The sequence below is a fragment of the Polistes canadensis genome, unplaced genomic scaffold (assembly GCF_001313835.1).
Source record: "Polistes canadensis isolate GaletaPanama2010 unplaced genomic scaffold, ASM131383v1 scaffold_73, whole genome shotgun sequence".
NCBI classification, from domain to species: Eukaryota; Metazoa; Arthropoda; class Insecta; order Hymenoptera; family Vespidae; genus Polistes; species Polistes canadensis.
In genome coordinates this window covers 150,951-174,418 of record NW_014569620.1, presented here as the reverse complement: position 1 = coordinate 174,418, position 23,468 = coordinate 150,951, and the positions used below count along the sequence as shown (strand labels likewise).

At 28.4% G+C, this 23,468-nt stretch overlaps 1 protein-coding gene across 11 annotated transcripts in view; it reads left to right on the top strand.

Annotated features, from left to right (window-relative positions):
• LOC106786409 (flocculation protein FLO11-like) overlaps positions 1 to 23,468 on the top strand; it is a 128,976-nt gene that overhangs the window by 53,938 nt on the left and 51,570 nt on the right. For all 11 annotated transcript variants that reach the window (XM_014747767.1, XM_014747769.1, XM_014747766.1 and 8 more), the window contains 2 exons: positions 16,900 to 17,090; positions 20,010 to 20,357. In XM_014747767.1, coding sequence (XP_014603253.1) covers positions 16,959 to 17,090; positions 20,010 to 20,357 — 480 coding nt within the window. In that variant the 5' untranslated portion in view covers positions 16,900 to 16,958. The remainder of the gene's footprint in view (positions 1 to 16,899; positions 17,091 to 20,009; positions 20,358 to 23,468) is intronic.

Genomic DNA, 23,468 nt, shown 5'->3' with positions numbered 1-23,468 from the left:
TACAATTCTTTTTAAAGACGAAATGAAAATTGAAAATCTCATCGGTATCATTTGATAAGATTCGGTCTTTAACGATCATTATTTAATACATTCAAACAAATGTATCAATCAATTTCAAATTGAATTGGTCATGATCTATAAGAGTATTTATATACAGTCATCTTCTTGAGAGATGATCAAACAACCGATCACTCGAACTGATGTTTAATTAATGACCAATATTGCTACAACTGAACTTTGTCCTTAATTAAGGATCATTGATAAACTGTTGTTAAACATACTTGATACACAACCAGCCAGTAAGACAACTAAACAATCTTGTAATATTTATTATTTATCAATTATTATATTATTAGCAATGTTTTATTCCGTAATTCGTTTTTAATGATATAACAATCGTGCACGTTGTTGTTGTTGTTCCATCAATAGTGGTATTGTAATGACGTTGATAATATAGCAAGGAAATAGTTAATTTTTTTTATTGAGAGAGAAAGAGAAAGAGAATGCATTCGAATAGTAATTTCTTACCATTTAATATCCTACGTACCGTACTCATTTCATATACAAGAAGCATGGTGATTAATCGAACAGCTTATAAAGAGATCCCTTAATGGATGTCCAAGAAGTTCAAGGTATCCTAATGAATAATAAATCTCATCGAGGTCATGTAAATGAAAACGAACCGTCGTTTCGACGAGCCACATGAGATTTTTTTCTCGCGTTTTAAAGTGACCCTTGCAAAAGGAAAAACTTCTTCACTATCTTTCTATCTGTCTTCCCCCTTTTTTTTTTCTTGAATATTTTACCTTATCGTTAAAATATTCTATATTTTTATACGTCTTTCTAATAACTTCCTATAGAATAATTTTTATATTCCTATTCTTCGATTAATTATTTAATTGTATACAGGGGGTGATAAAAAAAGAAATACGATATTTGTAATTCCTTTGTGTATATTCAATATGAACTTTAATCATTTTTGTTTTCTTGTTAATATTAGAAGGTAAGTAAAAGATTTTTGGCTACTGTATGCAGTAGTGTTTACACATACTATATATACAAGTGATTATCGTATAATTATATTTAATTGTGCAATTTGAGTGAGTATACTATAAACCTTTTAAAATATCAAACCCTTTTTTCCACACCCTGTATATGTAAATATTTTTGGAACATATGTTTAATTTTAAATCGAGATACGTTTAATTTGTTATTTTTTTAGTTAAATGTATATAATTTAAATAATATTGTCATATATATATATATAATTTTAAATAACATCCGATAAAACCGATAAATGAATTTATTAAATTTTTGTTTGTTACTCTTTATGTAACTCACTGTATATATCACAACGTAAAATAATATAACAAATTTATTTAATCTGAAAATACTTGAAATTATCATTTTTCAATATTAACTTAAATTTGATATATTATTATTATTATAATGTACTAGCATATCATGGTCTTATTTGTACATTATGAAAGATAATTAAAATTATAAAATAAACATTTAAATGTATATAATACAATATTAAATTGATCGTGTTATACCGTTGCATTACGTACGAATATATAGGATGCAATAAATATTTAACGTTAAATATGTTTATGGTTTATGACCGTATCGTATTACCGTTATTATCGTTCCATTTATGCTGTTACCATTCCGCTTTTCGTTGTTTGCCTTCAACTTAGGCATTACGACATGCCCTGAATGCACTTTGCTGAGCCATACGCTTGCGAGAACACGCGAGCTTGGGTTCGAGTTACGAGCGTAACGATTAGTGTCGGCCCATTCAAGTAGGTACCTGTTTCGTTCGATGAAATTGCGATTAGAAATTGTGATAGATTAACACATTTCAAACTAAATATTGAAAACCGATATATAGTTATTTCTTTTACCCTTTTTTTTTCTCTAAAATTATAATAATACAACTTTTTAAACGTTCTGGTTAAATACATTTCTTATATTTTCATTGAATTCGATTAAAACAATTATTATGAGTAATCTTTATCCTGCGTTTAATCAAAATTACCAAATCTTATATCGTAACGAATATCGTAATATATCAATCAAGAGATTGTTCATTTTTGAAATTGTATTTTGTTATTTCCAACTTAAATTTACAAAATCAAACGTTTCTTTTTAATTTTATTTTAATATCAAGATATATTAAATAACTATTTGTTTTTTCTTTTCTTTAATTAATGAGACATTTGATTCTCTAATTCCTATTAATAATCTTTTCAATATTAAGAGATATCTTTAAAACTACGATTTTAATAAAAATTTCTTTCTTTTTTTTTATATTAATAATACATTGTACAATAGTTTTTTCCTTTAAATTGTTACACTTTAGTTGGTAAAGTACAATATTTTTGCGATCTTTTCTCTCACAATTAGATGAAAATATTAAATTTTCATTATTTTCTTTTGTATGTGTTCGTGTCTTTTAATATTTTTTATAATCATTTAATTGATTAATTTCTCTTTACATTTCGCATATATGTTAAACAAGTTGAAAGTATTAAAAAGTATTTCGATTTTAGATATCACGAGAACAAACCCGAGAAAGTTTATAACACGGAATTGATTTAAATGCGATTTACGCGAGTAGTTTCTGGACGAATCGCATGGCAACTCTGAAAGCAATTTTCTCTCGATAAAACGAAATTTGTCGAGGACGCATGGCACGTCGAGAGATGCAACAACCCCTCTTTTCAAATTCTTCGTGAATTAGCATTATTGCTCGATCGGTTTAAATTCTTGGGACAAGAAGAAGATAGGTATTTCGATAACTCGAAAATATTTTCCACGTGAAAATATTTAGACTCGAATAAAGACAAAAACAAAAAAAGAAAATAAATGGATATAAAAGAAAGAGAAAAAACATATAAATAAAATGTTATTTATGAAATTATTGATTTGTCAAGACATTAACAATTTAATTGATTATCTATCTATAAATATATTATTAAAATAATTTAAAAAGAAAATTAATGAATATTAATTTATTCGCGTAACTATTAAATATTTTTAACAAATAAATAAAATTATTCGCGTATATAATATGAGAATACAATATCTCGGAAATTAAATTGAAAAATAAATTTAAAATGGACAAATGTATTTTCATTTCTATGGAAATTGTTTGAATTTTTGAAGCATTGGACTAACAAAGAGAAAGAGAAACAAAGAGAGTGGTATTAAATAAAAGGGATGAACCAGCGAATATTGAACTATAGTCATGTCCCTGACCTACCCTTAGCAACCAACCAACATATAACTGGTACACCGATCGAAAAGTTTAGACAAACTAGTACCAAGTTAAGATTAGATGATTAACCCTTAACATTTTATGTATCCGCAAATTGCAACGGCACAAGCATGTACCATCCTAAAAAGTATTTTTCTTTTTATTTCTCTCTCTCTCTTTCTCTTTCTTTCTCTTTCTCTCTAGGTCAACATCATTTCAGCCGTATCATCTAACATAAGATTCAATTTAAAACTCTCGTAAAACTTTATGTATAGCAAGAAGATGCTTTAATTTTATTTCCTTTAATATTTTCATCAATAATATTTCTCACGAGTTATTTTCATTTGAAAATATTCGAGAAGAAAATAGAAATGATTATTTTTTTTACTTTTATAACGCGAGAACGAACATTTCGGAGAGAAATTTTTAATTGTTTCACAACGAATCGTTCCAGTATACGTATGTGTGTACGTATATGTATGTGTGTACATATGTATGTTATACACAGTCGCTTAAATCCATTGTTATAATGATTTTAATTAATTTTACCTTTTCGTGTGTTTAACGGATACGCTTGAGAAAGCTTTTAGAAAATATTTCTCACATTTTTAAGAAAGTATTATTCAATAATATTATTTAATATTATTTTTCAATTTAATAATTTTATTAATAATTAATAAAATTTTTTATTTTTTTTTTTTTTTAATAATTATATTGATTTTATTTTACACTCACCGGTTGAATGTTTCGTTTCATTTTTCGTCGTCCAGGTTGCATCATTTTCTATCGTCTTTACTCTTAAAATTCGTTTACGTATCCCAAAAATTCATTACATCGGAGAATCACTTCACTTGCACTTTTCACATTTCATAATTCGCGACATTCAATTTTTCTATTTGACAATTATAAACAGAATTTATTGTCACTTTCTTCTTTCACACAGCACACGCGAATAAAGTAACTACACTTTTTTTCACTTCATTTAACACGCCGAAAAACTGAACCTCTCTTTTCTTCTTACATACATAATCTTTAATTTATTATTTATTTACCGTACCTGAGCGCATTACCTGTTAGAATTTGTATAAATACAGATGAAAGAGAAAAATATAGATATATAATTAGATGTAATAATTAATATTTAATTGTGAAGTATAATTATATACGATACCGTCTTAACCGAACGCCAAAACAAAAGAAACTAACTTAATTCTACAAATTAATTAAATCAATCGCGATTATTATTATAACCAATAAAAAATTTGTTCAATGTCGATGTAATATATTGCATTCTTATGTTCATACTAATTGTTAGTCCAATTCGCGAGTACCGAGAGATATAAAAATAAAATTACAAAAGTATCCAATTTATCTCGCGTATACGTGTGCGTGTTTTGTGATATTTATATAATATGCATATGTGCGCGAGTATGTGTAGTGTTAAAGAATAATATAGATACAATATGTACATTCGTGTATAATTAGTATCGTATATAAAATGAAATACAAATCTAACGTGAATTATATTATTGAAATATTATTATATATAGAGTATCATTAAAAAAGTGGATATAAAACAGTGTATTAAATGTAAATGAGAAGATAAGTGAGTCGAAAAAAATGTATAATACGATAATACAGTAATACGCGGATAAACACGTCTGTTCGGAAACTGAGAAGAACGACGACTGAGAAAGAAGCGGTGAGTAGAGGTTAATCTTATCAAAAAAAAAAGGTTTGTCAGTCGTTCAATGTTTTGTTTATATATACATATCTCATTCTTCGGCCGGTTGTTATATTCGACGATTATTGTTTTTATTCTATTAAGAATCTCATTGCCGTACATTTTGACATTCGTGTTTACCATTCGTTACCGGTCTACTACATTGTCGTTTTCATACACATTGTCAGTCTATGTTGAACGCCGAGAGATGTAAGACCGATGTTAGATACGTATGAAATATATTTTGCGTATACGTGTGCGTATTTTATTCCTATACAACAAGTGATGTGCATATGTGCGCGAGTGTATATATTGTTGGCGAGTGATATGCATTTGTGCGTTGGTGTATATACTTTTGACGAGTGATATACATATATGTGGATACGTGGATATATCAAAGTTCAATTGTATAATTCAGGTAAATCTAAGTTTTATTATTTTTCATATATTTTATATAATTGAAAAGAGTTCATATATGATTATTTTTAATGAAACGTGTCTATTTTTGTTGTTGTTGTTCCTGTATGAAATATGGATTACATCTTTATTGAAATGAATTTGCCATTATTAATAATTGATAAGATATTAAAATATGATATAATTATTTTATACGTTTTAATACATTCATTGTTTTCTATACAGTATTATATAATGTTGCATGAAATTTATTCTAACCAACGTAAATCTTTAAATATTAGTATTTCGCAAAATATTTATAACAAGATGTAATCTTAACTTTATGCAATAATAAGGACAATAACAAAACTATGTTTCATTTAAACCATGATGTGGTATATCATAACTTTTCTCAATTATGTTAATAGTTCGTTCATTTTCTCAAAAACATAATTTATTACCTTAAATGTTATTTTAGTTAAGGTTTTACTAAGTTTAATATTTAATATGATATAAGAGAAAACAGATTATTCAAAATACCTTGTATATGAAGGATGATAAAAAAAAATGGCCCAAAACTTAAAGGGCTTATATTATTATAACTATAAAAACTTATATAGAACTCAATAATTTCCTATCAACATAGGTCCTAATTTTAATCCTTGTTAGTACTATAAGCTCTTTAAGTTTCTGATCCTTTTTTTATTATCCTAATCATATCCTAATCTTGGCAGTTTCGTTAGTCTCAAATCTTTCACTGCATATTTAATTTCTCTTACGTTTTTCCTAATATTTTTTTTTTTTTTTTTAACTTTTCTAATCAATCTATAATCTTCCTGTCATTATTTCCATTTACTATTTTTCTTAAATAAATTTCATTTTTAAGTTCTTTACAGTTTTATATTAAAAATTTTAAAATTTCTTTTCATAAAAAGAAAAAATAAAACCCATATAGTTTTTATTTCAATAAAAATATCAAAATTGTCAGTAATGATTTAAAATACTAGCTAGATTACTTTATTCCATCTTCTCATTTTAAAATGCATTGAGACTTATATTAGATAAAAAAAAAGAGAGTTAACTTTATGAATAGTATCATATGACTTCATAATTCGATCAAATGCATTATTAGGGGTAGAAAGTCTACTCGTAGATTTACACTTTACTTCGCATCTTGAAACACGTTCTGCATATAACAACGAACAATAGAGTAAGAGGTTAAAGGTTAACTTTGCAAGCCGCAACAATGGATATCCTGGACAAAGACTAGGGAAAGAGAAGGATAGAGAGAGAGAGAGAAAGAAAGAATGAGAAAGACAGACAGACAGGTAGACAGACAGAAAGAGAGAAAGAGGAAAAGGGAATGAAGGATAGACACAACTATTAACAGCTCTGCCAACTCCAGATTAATTACTAACAAGCCAATTAAGAACTCTTCGTGTTACGTTGTGAGAAATCGTAATGACTAAGCAACAACCATTTAGTTATCGTAGATGACAACTTGTAAGCTTTGCTCTTCATCAATTTTTCTTTATCCTATTAGCTAACATAACTCAATATTATGTTAGCTAAATCTTCTTCGTTTTAATTACCTTCATGAAAGTATCATTCGATGCAATGTAAGTGCATAAGTTTTATATATGTAGTTAAAGTTAAAGTTAAAATAAACATTTTAACACTTTTTTTGTTATAATTGGATATTGGATTTAAATTGGATTTTTTTAAATTGGATTATTTTTAAAGTAATGATATTAAACATTCGAAATGTTTTACAAATTAATTATGAAGATATTTATGTATTATATATATAAAATATGTTTAAATACAGAACTTTTAAACAAATTCTTATTTTGAATTTATATCTGTGCTGCAATAGAAGAACTTTCCATTAATTTGTTGTTTACTTCATAAAACATATATTCATTTCTTCGTAGTTATTAAAAACTTCATAACATTATTATTAGTACAAAATAGATTATTTAACTTCAAAGGTGTTAACATATTACACATTTCTATGATTAATTATATATTTCTGGCTATCTCTCTTTCTGTTTCTATCTCTCTTTATATGACATTTGACGAACGAATGTTAATTATCGACAAAATATAGTTATTTTCTGACGCATGTCAACATCGAAAGTATTTTATTAATTGATACGTTCATTACATAGGATGATCTTGTTAGTAATTAGTCCAACTAGATTTATCCATAAATGCGTTTGTACATATATACACACCTATATATATTTGATATGTGCAAGATGTATTAAACATGTAGGGTCACTTTATGTACAGCAAAACTAAATTAAAAAAGTTCGTATAATCGTGTATTTTGTTTGACCTTCTTTTTGAGTTTCGAGCTATTTATTTTATCCATGTGTGTGCGTGAATATGAATATTCTCTAGGTACTATATAACATTTTAGAAAAAAAAAAATTTTTAATTGAAATACATAGATTTCGTATACAATGTAAATTATTATATTCGAAAAATTTCCAAATTTCGTCACTTGTTTTAGTCGTTAAATGTATTATAGAAATTATTTTGATATTTCTTATCAGTAATAAGATGCTTATAATAATTACACCATTACTTTCAGAACTTAAACCTAACATGCATATTTTTATTCTTGCAAATTTTAATAGCGAGCATTATAATAGTTTCATGAACCACTGTATATATACCATTATTAATTATTTACGTTTAACTTCAACCAATAAAGTAATCGTGATTATAGGTTGCAGTATTGTCGATGGATAGTATACTATCACTTTGTTAAGAATATTTGATTAGATAATTTGAAAGAATCAGTGAAGAAAATATAATAGAAGTTGATGCTTCATCATCGAAAATATTAATTCAAATTTAAATCTCATTTATTTCTTTATTTTAAATTTTCTACCTACCTGATACTTATATACGTCTTGCTTGTATATATTTCCTTTCTCCCTTCCTTACCCCTTTTTTCAAACTCATATTTTTAACTTTATCGTACCAGTCTTTATTACTGTAACAGAAGCTGAGTAACTCCATTATACAATCTTTATTATAGTACCAGTAGTAGTGTAAATTTCGTAGAGAAACAATAAATTACGTTGGCTTATACACGCCTCGGGAAGTTTCTCTTTCAGCATGAAGCAAAAGGATAAGGAAGAAGAGGACAAGGAAGAAGAGAAGAAGAACTTCGAACGTGTTTTTAAGTAAAACCAGCGAATTAAGCTAATTTTCAAGAGTCTGATATCGACTTTGCTTGTAATGAAATAATTCAACGGTTAAGGGTAGTCAGAATTTTCAAAAAGAAAAAATCTGACAAATGTCTGAACAAAATTATTTAAAATATTCATTTTATCATGCCTCTGACTACATCTAATCCTTTAAACTTGAAAAATCCTGTTCTTTTCAAATTATTTGCTACGGCATCTTTTAACATAGCCATGCTTGAATTTTTTATATTTATGTCATGCAGTTACTTGTTCAATCATTTATTTACCTATAGTTATAGAAATAGAAAAAGATAGAGAGGAGGTAGAGAGATTTTACGATATAATTAGTTATTAAATATGCTAGCGAAAGAAGAAAATAGAGGTTTCGAGAAAAAAAGCAGCACGACTCCTCATTTTTAAGTCTCTTTTATCATGAAGTCGAAATTAGGAAAAAGAGAGAGAGAGAGAGTGAGAAACGGGGGAGAGGGAGATGGTAAAAGAGAACAAAATAAAATAGAAGAGAGAGAAAAGGGAGGGGGAAGGGAAAGATAAATATATATATTTGCATATACAAAAATCTTTGAAAACCACTGCACAGTCTGAGCATGATTTTAACATTGCGAAAAGTTAAGGAGGATGTTACAGTAGGACGAGCACCAGGAGTCTCATAGAGACATAGAAAGGAAATAAATTACAATTGCCAGGAGGTTGCCTCGAGGTTATCAAGTTTCTTCTTGATACCAGAAATAATACTCATAAAATATTCATATATAAGTATTATAAAACTAAAAATGGAAAATTTGTAAGAAAGAAAATATTCTTCTCGAACACAATTTTACAAACGAAAATACAAAAACAGAAAGCAAAAAAAAAGGAAAAGAGAGAGAGAGTGAGAGAATAAAGTACCAGAGTAACCTTTTTCTTTGTTGCAATTGTATTTTATTTTTTATTTTATACACTGTCGACGTTGATAGAAAAGAAAACGAACGCAGGTGTAACAAATTGACTGATTGACTGACTACAGGTTGCTTTTATTTATGAGATCAAGCGTCGGAAATAAAAGATGAAATGGGTCAATTGTTTCATCAAGCATGGATGTGTAGCCAATAGCCAAGAGAAAACAATGACATAACTGTACACGCGTACTTGTCAAATAACGACTAATAATACTCATCGACGCTAACGAAGCTCTCCAGCTTCATTAATTATATTCGCATTCGTGTTTCCACATTGATGATTTCTCTTGAAAGACAATATAGGAATTGTCGAGGTGAACCACATTACCAAATGTTATCGAAACAGAGAAGAACATTCTATACTTATCTACGATCGATTTACGAACCCGTGATTATCGAAGTAATCGAAATTAGTGATTTCTTCCTTGTAAATATTACGTTTTTACTTATGATAAAATAATTTATTGAATTTTTATACATTTTTGATTAATTTTAAGACCACTTTTATAAGTATGCATATGTTATTTAAGTACTTACGCTTAAATATTCATTAAAAAAATATTAATTTTGATGGTTAATCAAAGATGTGTGATTAAAAAGAAAAAGACAATTTGACAAGGTGAAAATTGACTTTACGTAATGACAATTACTTCTCCGTTAGGGATTACCATGTGAATTTCGAACGTTTCACGAAAGAACTCGCACAATACTCGTGAAAAGAAGATTCGTAAAATCCCACAGGGTCGTTGGTCGGCCATTAATCCGAGGGTAAGACTTGTCCCATGGACTTTTATCCCTGGATTTTCAAGAGAGGGCAGAAAACTACAAAGACAATTTGTTTCTGAAGGGTTCAATCCGTTATAGTAAAGTAGTAGAATACGATGGAAATAAAAAAGAACGCGAAAAAGAGATTAAAAACAAAAAAAAAGAAAAAAAGAAAAGAAAAGAAAAGTAAAGAAAAAAAGAAAAAAGAAAAGAAAATCACTTTTGAAAGGATACAACCGACGATGATAAAAAAAAAAGTCCCACGTAAATCTAGTTTACGATACTTCATTGAATTCGATTTTGATACTACTGCTTGAAGATTTAAATGCATCGAGATTCACGTTGAATCGAATTTAAATGAAATCCTAGCGATTATTGCCGCCCGAGGGAGAACGGGTAAAGGTATACGTAGAAAAATGGATGACTGAGATAGGGCGATAATTTCATTCTCAAATTTACTTTCCCTTCAAGGAAATTCAAATGACTTTCTCGAAACGATTCCGGTCGCATTATTTTCACGAACGGCACGGTACCAACCTACTCGAAAAATGCACCTCATTTCTAAGGATTTTCTTATCCGTTCGATTTCATTTCCAAACGATTTTCGAATGAAAGCAAACGTTATAGAAATGATATAAAATTGTTTTTTTTTGTCGATTTTTAAAGTCAATGTAAAATTGTATTTAATCGTTGGATTAATCGTTGCAATTGATGATGATTCAGTTATTAGTTACTTACAACTCTCGGTATATTGAATACTTGGTGTTATGTATTCAAATATTCGGGTTAATCAAACACAACTGATTTCGTTGATTCTCTTGCACCTCAAAATATTGTATTTGTGTACAATACAACGTATTCGATGTCTTTCACTTCTCATTAATTTTCAAAAAGATGATTTTAATAAAAAAAAAAGAAACCAATCGAAACGAGTTATTACTTGAAATCATTCTTGTACAAACTATTTACATGGTACATTATATTAAATTTTTATATGCATCACTTTGTACAGAGAAATAAATTTCAATATTCATTTTTTTATAACATAAAATAGCACTGTTCATTTCTTACGACATGGCTAACCAATATTGGTTTACATTCGCTAACATGGTTTTCATTTTCGCCAATTATTGCTATCTTATTGGAACATTTTTAAATAAAATTTAAGTTACTTTTATTATTGCTTTCATTTCGGAAATCTGTGAAAAAATAAGTAAATAATACTTTTTAAAAAGCCAATAAAAAATTTATTTTATTATTATTCGTATTGACATTAGATTGTCATTAATTGTGAATGAATAAAAATTAAAATATATAAGAAAAAAATTTGATCAATATATAATAATATTCATATTTATTTTTTCATGACATACTGAAGTATCGATTACAGATAACACCGATTATAACTTATTTTCACACAAGAAGCAGATAACAATCGACACGCATAGCACGTTATTTCAACGTAAATCTTATTATTACTATAGACACGACAAATAAATTGATCACGAAAAGAAAAAGAAAAAGATATAAAAGAAATTCTTTTTTATGTTTAGAAAGGGGATTAAAGTAAATCGATTAACGAAACTTACAATTAGATAAACCTTAGTCACGATAAACATTTAGTATGTCTTCTCAATCGTTGTGACAGTTAAAACCGAGAACATAGGGAAAGCATAACTAGTTTAGATAGGCAACAACGTCACTGGCAAGACAACAGAAGTCCCTATAACTAATTGGAATTAGTTGCTCGGCAGCACAGAATCCATTTTGACTTAATAGTCTTGGTCTTTACGCGCCTAACTTTCGCGATAACTTCTCACCCACGAGAGAATGACAAAGTTAAAGAGAGAGAGAGAGAGAGAGAGAATAACACAAATAAAAATGAGAATAATTTTTGAAAACGTTCCTTGAATTATAATTAGTTAGATCGTGTTTATTAGATTTTATTTTCTCGTTTATTCATATACATAGTGACCAAACTTATATTATTTATTATTGCAGGTCAATTAGATGAAAAATGTTCATATAAACTTACATCCACCCTGTATACATAGTGGTTAAATTAGTTCCGAAAATAACTTTTTCTAACTTTTATACATTGATTCTGACCAAAAATTCTATGAATACTAAAGTAATGTTATAACTGTTCTATCCATTGAAGTTATTGGTTACGATTCTAGGATTTCAAGATTGATGTTGTTTTGTCAGTGTCATACTGGTTTTATTAATTATTATTTTTCTGTTCTGTATCGATTACCATTAGGCTTAGGATATACACCGGTTCTCCTCTGATATTAATATTAAAATAATAATCAAATAAATGAATAAAAAATTAGGAAAATCAAACTATAACCGATACAAAATTGAAAAATAGTTACAAAACTAATATGGAAACCATAAAATATCGATGAAATACTAAGAAACCGATATAAACGTGAATCATTATTTCCAGGAAAGTTATAACCAACTTTTAATTGTTTCAAAATCCGAAACCAATATTATATTATAACTTTTTTTTTTTTGTTAACTCCTACTTATACGTATATTAATAAAACGCGTACACTTAATTACTGGAAATTTTTTCTCTTAAGTAATAAATGATACTTCCAACTTTTTTTATTATATTTCCTTTTCTTTTTCTCTCTTAAGGATCGTAATACTCTTTCATTTCTTATAAACACTTTAAATCTTTCATAAAGTTAAGAGCATTAAATCGGATTAGTAAAAGATCAGTAGGAACGTGGACGAGTTTCGAAATTATGAACAACCGTTTGGCTTACTGCTTCCTTATTCACATAATCTTGCAGAAATAGTTCTGAAAGAATTTCCTTTACATAATTCATTAAAATATTATTTAAAATGAAGAAAGAGAGAAACTCTCTTAGTAAAGATTTACAAAAGTACATTTAAACGTAGCAATGCTAATTCGCGAGAAAATATTTGGGATGTTCTTGAAATAAAATGAAAAACAAAAAAAAAATAAAAAATAGTTGCTGATTTGTTCATGGAAGAAAGAAAAAGAATAAAAGAAAGAGAGCGAGTTTATTTGCCACGGCTTTATGTAAACGTAACCAAACATTTCCATACGTATATTTTCAAAGAGGTATTAAAAGAAAATTTTGTAAAAAGACGTTTGCAATATTTGTCGAGTAAATAGAACGAAATTAGATAAAGGAAATTACAAATCGTGCATTGATTTTTACCTACGAGAAAAATACTTTTAAATTTTCTTTTTCTTTTTTATTTTCTTTTTATTTTCATTTTTCTATGATTTTATTATCTATTATAAATCGTGAATACCAATTACCCGGAATATGTACAAATTTCGAACAATATTTTGTTAGACGTGTAAAAATATAAATGAAATGATTTGTACAATAAAATATAAATAAATGAAATATCAAATAACCAAAGCTTTTAAATGGATCTTCGGCAAAGCCAATTTTGATCCTACTAATCGTAAAGCGTACACTACATCTACTGACGAAATTACATTCTAATTAGGTGGAAAACTATATTACGCGCTCGGCTACCTAACGTACGCTTTATAACTATGTATGCATCACGCGTTATTACCGATTTGTAGGTGTGTGAGTATGGACATGCGTGCATAATTCAAACGCATTCGTAGCATTAATATAAATCTCCTATTAATAACCGCATCTATTAGTTTCACAATAGATTAGAATATATAATAGGATGACACATGATTTTCATTAAAATGATATGATATCTGATGAGTAATAATTAAAAAAACCTTAAGATAAAAATCATTAAAAACGAATTTTTTTTCTCGTATTTTTTAAAAATAATAAAAATAACGAAGCTCTTTTTAATGAACATTATTTTCTTATAATAGCGCTAAATATGTAATTTTTTTTTCTCTCTTCATATTGCTATAATACGGAGTCAATGTTATACTGTAAATATAAAAAATAATAATTAATACAAAATATTCGTTTCATATTCTTTTACATCATAAAAATACAAAGTAAAAAATATATTTATTAGATACTATTACTATAAAATATAGATAAGAATAACTAATATGTATAAATAGAATCATAGTTTTTTATATTACTTTGCTATATCATTCATTCGTTTTAGATTTTAATGATATAAAAAAAACATCGTCATATTCCACTTTGGAAATATTGAAATTCTCGTGATAAAACATAACGACATTAGAAGAATGATCAAACGAAATACGTATCCATATATCTAATCCTTTTATACTGCCATATTACGTTCTGATTTCGAATTCTGTTTTTAATCGTAAAACGTACTCGTTTCAATCAACGAATAAGAGTCAACTAGTTTCTAAAATAAAATTTTAGCGTAAAATTATCACGATTAAAAGTACTCGTCGAATATATTGTCTAGAAGCAATCTAAGTATATTTGTATGTGAGTTTCTAAGTCATATAAGATCATAAAGAGTTAACTGTACAAATTTTTTACGTTTTTACATTCAAATGTTCGTGTTACATTAAAAAAGAAAATAAAAATTATAAAAAATTACTCGTAAAATCTTAATTGCGAGAAAAATATCGTAATCCAAATATTAATATGAATTTCTTTTTTTTTATTTTAAATGTAACATTCTACACGGCAATTTAAAATCCAAGTGTGAGATTAGATCGATAAGAAGAAATATCAACTTTGAACACATTTTCTATTCCATCCTATCTTCGAAGGTCAATATTTGTCAGATAATATTCCGAAAGCTCAATCCTTTTTCTCCACTTCCAATAAATCTCTTATCCATTTTTTATCTTTTTTTCTCTTTTTGGCTTCACATCGTTTCGAGATATGTTCGGGGGGATAAAAAAGCTGAGAACTTTAGAATGTAACTTTTTCCTCGTGTTCGAAATGTAAGACGAAAAGTCATGACCAAAACTATTATTATTATTAACGAAGAGTATCGGATACTCATTAAGCAAATGCACTTTCATCTTTTTCGATAGATGCCTTGAAAAGTTTTCTTCTTTCTCTCTCCCCCTCCCTCTCTCTCTCCCTCTCGTATTCCCTTTATTTTTCTCGACATCGTTCTTCTTCTTCTTTACATCGTTCCGAGAATACATTTTTCAATCTTTTCGTGGCAACAGAACATACTTGAGAACGTCGGGTCATCCATTGAATGCAATGTTACGTGTTTCTTCCAAACTAAAACTAGAGTATTCTCATTTCGCGAAAAGTTTACATTCGGTAGAACAGAAAAACAACAACAAAGTATGCAAGCGGTTAGCGAAGGAAAGAAAAGTAAAGGGATGATACTTATAGATGGGTGAAAAGAAAAAAAAAATATAGAAAAGGCATCGTTCAAATTAGCGACCTGGGACAATTTTTTGATTGCTTTCTCCAACGAGGAAGACAGTTTGTTACTTTCTCATCGAATACTTTTGAACAAAGGGAAGAATGAGTAGGGGGAAAGTGGGGTTGGGTTAGTAGTAGTGGAAAAAAGAAAGAAGACGGGTTCAATGGCGGAAGGGTGGAGGGGGATGGTGGGTGGTGGTGTGGTGTGAGAAATACATTTCGTTGATGACCCGGTCTATCACTCGCAATACATTTTATGTGTGTCCTCATAATGTATTCATATCGGGTATGTATTCATATCATCATGTATTTTGACGGGTATTAATTACGCATGACCTAGATTGTTTATTTACTTAACCGATAATGACTAATATTACGTAATGGCACGGATGAACTTAATCGATCACGAGTGGTTCTCTCTCTCTCTCTCTCTCTCTCTCTCTTTCTCACTCTCTTTCTTTTTCTATCTGTCTGTCTCTCTCTCTCTCTGTTTCTCTCTGGTTCTTTCTCTTTAAATATTCCGCACATGTTTCATCCCCCAGGAGATAAATGCAGGAAGAGAAATAAATTTTTATCGTCAGAAGAGGAGAAATATTTTATTTTTGGTACGTTGTGTTTGAAGGAACTGCAGCTTTTGTAATTTTTTTTCGGAATTTAACGAATTTGCAATACTTCCGGGAACTTGTTGATTGTTTTCCATTTATTTCGTTCTATTTTGTTGAGAAAATTCTATTACGTTTCTATCTGCTCTTTTGTGTACCTCGAAAAATCATCGTTCGTATTCTTTATTTATCTTCCCGTGAGAAAAATAATTATTCATGGTACACATTTTTTCTTGTTCCTCTTGGAAAGAGTTTTAATATATAAAACTAATATTACACGAATTAATAATTATTAAGTTTAAGAAATCGTCGAACGCTTGTTACACATTATTGCTTATATTATTAAAAACGTATTTTGATTATTAATTTTCTAATAATAATTCTTAGAAAATATAAAAATTTACTTCATCATAAGAGTAATCAAATGTGTGTAATATAAAATATATATATTATAACAATGCATTTTTATTTATTAAACGAATATGTATCGCCATACGACACGTATCGTGATTTATGTTCAATTAATTCCGCAATTAACGAAATTCATTGTTATTCTTTACAGCATTTTAAGCTCATAATGTTCATTTCAACTAATAATTGTTTACCATTATTATTACCATTGAACGATAAATAAATGAATAATGATTTCGAACCAACGAAACGTCCCGTTTCCGTAGATCGTAAAACGTCGAATGACAATAATCATTCGTAACGAGAGGAGCGGCTAGTCTCGAAGATGGCGAATTTATCGGGACGCCTCATAAAAAAAAAGGGAAGAAATGGAAGGAAGAAATCGTGTTTCTTGCTAATAGCGGTACCCAATCACGTGCATAGTTCTATCCAGCTCGCGAGACATTTAATCGAAAAGGTAATCGCATTCCGGGTTTCTCGTAAACGGTTATCTCGATAGCATCGAGAACAGAGGAAGATTCATTTTCTCTCTCTTTCTCTCTCTCTCTCTCTCTTTCTCTTTCTCTTTCTCTATCTCTTTCTCTCTATTTCTTTCTTTATCTCTCTCTATCTTCCTCTCTCTCTCTCTCTCTTTATCTCTTTCTTTCTCTATGCTTTCCTCGTACTTTACTTTTCATTTTTTTTTTTCAATTGTAAATAATTTGATTTTGATCTTCTTCATGCGAGCCTCGATATAATCAATACACCAGATAAGAAAAAAGAAATTTTTTTCCACGTGACTGATTTATCTTCTTTATTATATTATAATAATTTTCAAAAATTACATTCGACCTTTTAAATACGCACGATCGATAATTTAAAATGGGATTAAATAATAATCGTTGAGTTTAATAAGTCAATAATAAATATTTGTATTATTTTATTTTGATTGTAATTAGGATCTTTTAATAGAACGAATTTTTCTATTATACAGTTAGATAATTGGGAATATAAAAATTATGATTCTGATCCATTTGTTTATATATACTTTTATAATATTCTTAGGATAATCTTGAATGTTCTAATTTTTCGATTTAATTTTGTCTACATTTGACAATTAATACTTATTATTAGAAAAATTGGTATAAATATAATAAATACATTTGTAGATCTATACGCAATATTAAATACAATATTAATCCTGATTAATTGCACAACCTTGCTTAAAAAATAAAAATCGATACTTTAAAAATTGTCGAATGAACCGAAGAAAAAAAAAATGGCCAATTATGAATATAACAATTATACATTATAAATATATTTGCTATATTATTTGATTAGAAATGTTACATATATTTTTTATTTTATTTATGATGATTTATTCGTAGGGGAAAAGAAATTCGCAAAAATCACTGCAATTAGCAAACTTTAAATCAATCTGTTTTCGAAAAAGTTAATATCTTATGTTCTCATATGTCACATATTTGTAATATGGAATTCTCATATCACTCAACTTGGATCATCGATAAATAAGAAAATTCATAACCGGTAATATCTGTTATGAAAGAACATCGTATTGTCTTAATATCCCTTTCGCGATAAGATTACTCATTAAAAAGATCGGTCGTTTGTAATAAGGGTGACCATAAAAACAAAGGTAACCTTCCTTAAGAATAAAAATTGAACTAGAAATCATGAAAAACTAAAGGAGTGAAAACAGTTTCGAAAATAACTGGTTCAAAGTGTTATACGAGCCACTCGTTAGGAAAATCGATTAACTCCTTAATAAGAAAAGAAAGTCTAGAAAACTTTATTAAATTAAAAACCATTATATTGTATAATTTATTATTTATTATCAATAAACACTTTTATCATTTAATATTGTTTCAAATGTATTCAAAATGGAGATAATTGTTTTTGCCTGTGTTTGGCACATGCATGCATATTGATTTTCACTGAAACAATAAAAAGTACTGAAAAAAAAAAAAAATGTTACAAATGTTGTAGACGTAACAATTCTAATTCGTATCAGTTTTCGGTTTGATTTCTTCGAAACCGATGTTGTATAAATTCCATATTGGTTTTATAACTGTTACGGTTTTTTTTTTTTAAACGAAACAAATACAATAGCGTAAAGTTATAGAACTAGTATGCCACCAATGTTCTAAATATTGAAACCAAATTCAATATGGAGAAAGACTGTAGAGCATACGCATCTATTCTCTATCAAATCAAACAATAACTGTTTTGCAACAATTATTTTTCAGTTCTGTATTGAACTTAACCGCAAAACCGATATAAAACCGAAAAAACAATAGTTATAAAATTAATATTGAACCGATGTAATATCAATATTTAAGAAATCACAACCAAAATCGATGTAGAAAAAAAACTATAATATGTATATAGCAATTAAATAGGATAAGTATAGATATTACTGCAGTTGAAAATCTACGAATGTTTTAAAAAAAGCCATATTTTGAATAGTTAATTAAAAATTTCAACTCTATTTTTTTAACAACATTATTTTAATAAAAATAAAAAATAAGGTCTTAAAACTAATATAAAAGTACATTTCAATAAAATAAAATTCAATCAAAATAAATAACACCGTATGCGTTTATTATTGCAAATTTTTAAATATTTCCTATGGAAAAATAAAGTAAATGAATAGTATAGATCAGGGCTTCTTAAACCATGGGTCGCGACCCCAAACGGGGTCGCGTAGCAAAWTTCTGGGGTCGCGAGAGATTTTAATGTCAAATATTTATATATACCATTTTATAACATCACTAGAGTTGGCGGAATACAGTGGACTTGCAGCGTCTAGACACGTGCATTTGTTGAAGGTTTTGAGCTATCTCCACCGACAGCAGTAATATTTGTATGGGGTCGTCAAGAAACTCGCAATCATAAATGGGGTCGTCAAGAAACTCGCAATCATAAATGGGGTCGTCAAGAAACTCGCAATCATAAATGGGGTCGTGAATGACAAAAGTTTAAGAAACCCTGGTATAGATTGATAATTATTAAAAAGTTCTTTACTATCTCAGGTATCGATTAATTATCCAAATTTTATTCTATCAGCAAATAATTATATTTAATGAAGTGTTATTCAATATTAAATTTAAATCTCGCAGTAATATCAAATAATACTTATTCTATATAACATTTACAACATTTTATATATTTCTCAATAATATTTCAAAAATCGAACCCGATATCATAACTGTTTTCAACTCCTGAGAAAGAGTAATAGAAAAAGATAGAGATTGAGAGAAAGATAGAAATAGGAAGAAAGAGAGAAAGAAAGAGAGAGAGAGAGAGAGAGAAAGAAAAAGAGAGGGAAAGAGATACGTAGTAAAAAAAAAAAAATATAAAACCAATCGGTCCGCAGGGATGTTTGGAGAATCGTGGCTCCCCTGGGAGGGCCGGCGGAGGAGCAGGAGGAGAAGGAGGAGGAGGAGGAGGAAGCTCACGGGGTACCGGGTGTGATTCAGGAGAGTCGCAGTCGCAGCCATCGCGTGGTAGTGGTGGACGTCATGGGGGTTCAGAAGGTTCTTCCTCAAAGGATGGTGATTTACTTTCGCATGCGGCTTCCGCTTTACGTAGGCTCCACTTCAAATCCGCCGGTGGAAGTCGTAGCTGTCGTACGGTACCAAAGGTCGTGGTCATGGGTTCCAGTACAGCCTCTGAAACCACGATCAACACTAGTACTGATAGCGCCAACACTATGGTCACTATGGTGAGACAATGTTTTATTTTTTTTTGTATTTCCGATTTTTTATTCTTAATTTAATCATTAAGAGATATAATAATTTAATCGGAAATAATGATTCGTTTTAAATTATTATAATAATTGTTATTATTATTATTATTTCGTTTTTTTTCATCTCAATATATTCTATTTAATTTATTAATTATTTTATTTGTATTATTATATTATTACAATATTATTCGAGAATGATTAATAGTAATATTCATTATTTATTTAGAATAATGTTGAGATTTTATTTGAAATTAATTAGAATAAACTTATTATTGAGCTCTCAAGGAATCGCAAAAATGTCCATTAAACATAACAGGACAATAACTCTAAACGTTTTATACCTACTTTTCTGTGTTTTATTGAATTCCGTATTTCATACTTTATGAAGTCTCTCGTTCTGAGAGTTTAAATTAACTACAGAAGAAGATTCACTTCTCAATATTGAAAATATATATATATATATCACATATATAATATAATTATAATATATATAATAATTATTAGTTATATAAAATTTATATTCATGGTTATAAACTCATTGGAAATGAGTTTCTAATTTATTGGAACTTGTATAATACGATTAGAGTTTTATTAGAAAATCATAAATGGTCAAATTTAGCAAAAACATAATAATCCCTTTGGAAGGTACAACCAGTTAAATTACAATTGGATCAATCAAGAACTTTCCGGTAATTGTACTTATTTTGAAAATTTTCTATTCCACGAAAGGAAAATCTTGATAAATTTATTTTCATTTAATCGAGACGAATTTAATTCCTATTTTCCATTTTGAATTTCCATTCCAATCTTATTCTCTAAAACATTATTCGTAATTTATGTGTCACACGAAGAATTATTTGAAAAGAAATCGTTGCAATAATGAAATTATCTTTTTATTCAATTTTTTAATACATTTGCAGAGAATTAAACGCGAACCAGTTAAGAGTAAAAACACGATAATATTCTTTTGTAAAATGATTTATTAATAGAAATAATAGTTGTAGATTTAATACGTGCACTCAAAGATCTTATCTTCGAATTTCTAAAGGACAAATTTGAACGAAAATGTCGTAAAGGAGTTTCTACGTGTGTTTCAAGTAATATTCAATGTTATGTAAAAGTTTATTATTATGATCATTTAACTATTTGATCGATCTTCCTAAGAAACTTATTCCAAATGGTTGAAATTAATTTCTATGTTACATAGGAAATGATTTTCTAAGTTGACTGTGTTTAACCCACTAACTTAGTTTCCATATTTCGAAAAGGGAGAAGATGGTTGAAGAGGAGATGAAGAAGAAGTGAACTAATGTGGTGTAGAAATGTGGTCTACGATTAAAGGGAAAAGTTACTGTAAGGTCATCAAATATACGCAATTTTTATCAACTTTTTTCATTTTTTGTGTTGCAACGAATCAATACGTTAGTAAAAAATAATCTTGTATATCATAATACATTAGATTTACTTATGTATTTTTTTCACATTCATCATTAATTTCACATTCATCATTAATTTCACTAATATATTGTTTTCATACTATTTTTACTTTATTTATTTTAATAATAATAATAATGTGATAATATTCGAAACACAAGCATAAATTGCAGTTAACTAAATTATTATGGTTTCGGTAATTGCAAAGTTTAAATTACAAAAATAATACTAAGATCATTTTACCTTTAAGAATCCTGTAGAAAATTTTTATTCAATCAAATTAAACTTCACTAACATTGAGATATATTTATAATTAGAAAAAATATACTTTCAAGAAACTTTTAGGTACTACAGGACACAGAAACACTGTAAAAACTCTAAAAAATACTTCGAATAATATGGATACACATGGTAATTCAAAGACATATATATTCTAAAACACGAAAGAGAAAATGTATTTAATTTTCAAAAACCCTTAAATATTACTTTCTTTCTCAAACATTTACTTCCCTCGTCTTATTTCCCCTTCCCCTTAACCTTACGTTACACAATTCTCGTGATGAAAAAGTAAACAAAAAAAAGTTCTTCCCGAGGAGATACGAGTATTGCACGTAATATAGAATTTTCTTTTTTTTTTTGTTTTTTATTATTATTTCCCCGTACGGTCAAGCAACATTTCATTCTCGTATGAGATAAGAGAATGAAAAAAAAAAAAAAAGGCAGGAATATAAGAGAGTTACGATCATAATGAAAGGAGAGGTACCTACCTACTGCGTTAGTTGAAAGTACATAAGTGACTCGAGAGAACGTTAAAAACGTAACGAAGGTGACATTCATTGTTTGTAAAATAACGACTGTTCTTGGTGCTCTTGCTAGAGCTTAAATGTACCAGCTTAAAGTTGTATGAATCAAAGCGTTGAAAGATTAAAGGGAGCCTTCTATGAAATTCAGTTTAAATAAAACGAATGTTGCGTGCGCGAACTGTTTTAATATTCCATGGTTACATCAAAGAGTTGTGTTACGCCTGGGTTGAGAGGTAAAAAAAGAAAGGGTGCTGTGCGGGTCGGGTGGGGGGGTTGGAAGGGTGTGGAACGGAACAGATGGGATGAAAAGAGAGAGAGAGATAGAGAGAGGGTAAATTACCTCGTATTATTACGAGCAAGAAATTAATAAATTTCCAAAAGTAGCTGTTACCTCTACCATCATCTCGTCTGTTCATTGGTACGCGCGATAGCCCACGAGCTTTGCTGACGAGAATGAAACTTTCTTCTTCACCTATATGTCGAGAAAGCGCGATCAAGTCTCTCGATTTGATTTAATTAAACTTCGAGGGTAGTAAATTTCTACGTCCTTACTTGAGGAAGAACGAAGAAGAACCCATCAATCCTTAAAGATTTCGCTCGATGGTTATATGCGGAAATTATACGTGAGGAGGAGGAGGAGGTGGTACACGATTGATTGACCATTTTGAAATATGGATAATAATAATTGGAGATATAAATATTCGAAGAATTTTTTCTTCTATACAATTTGTATCATTCTGGTTGAATTAATTTAACCAGACTTTAATATTATATGAGATTTATAAAATATAGATACAATATATACTGTGAATAATATTAAATATTTAGAGAAATATTATGTTTTATATTA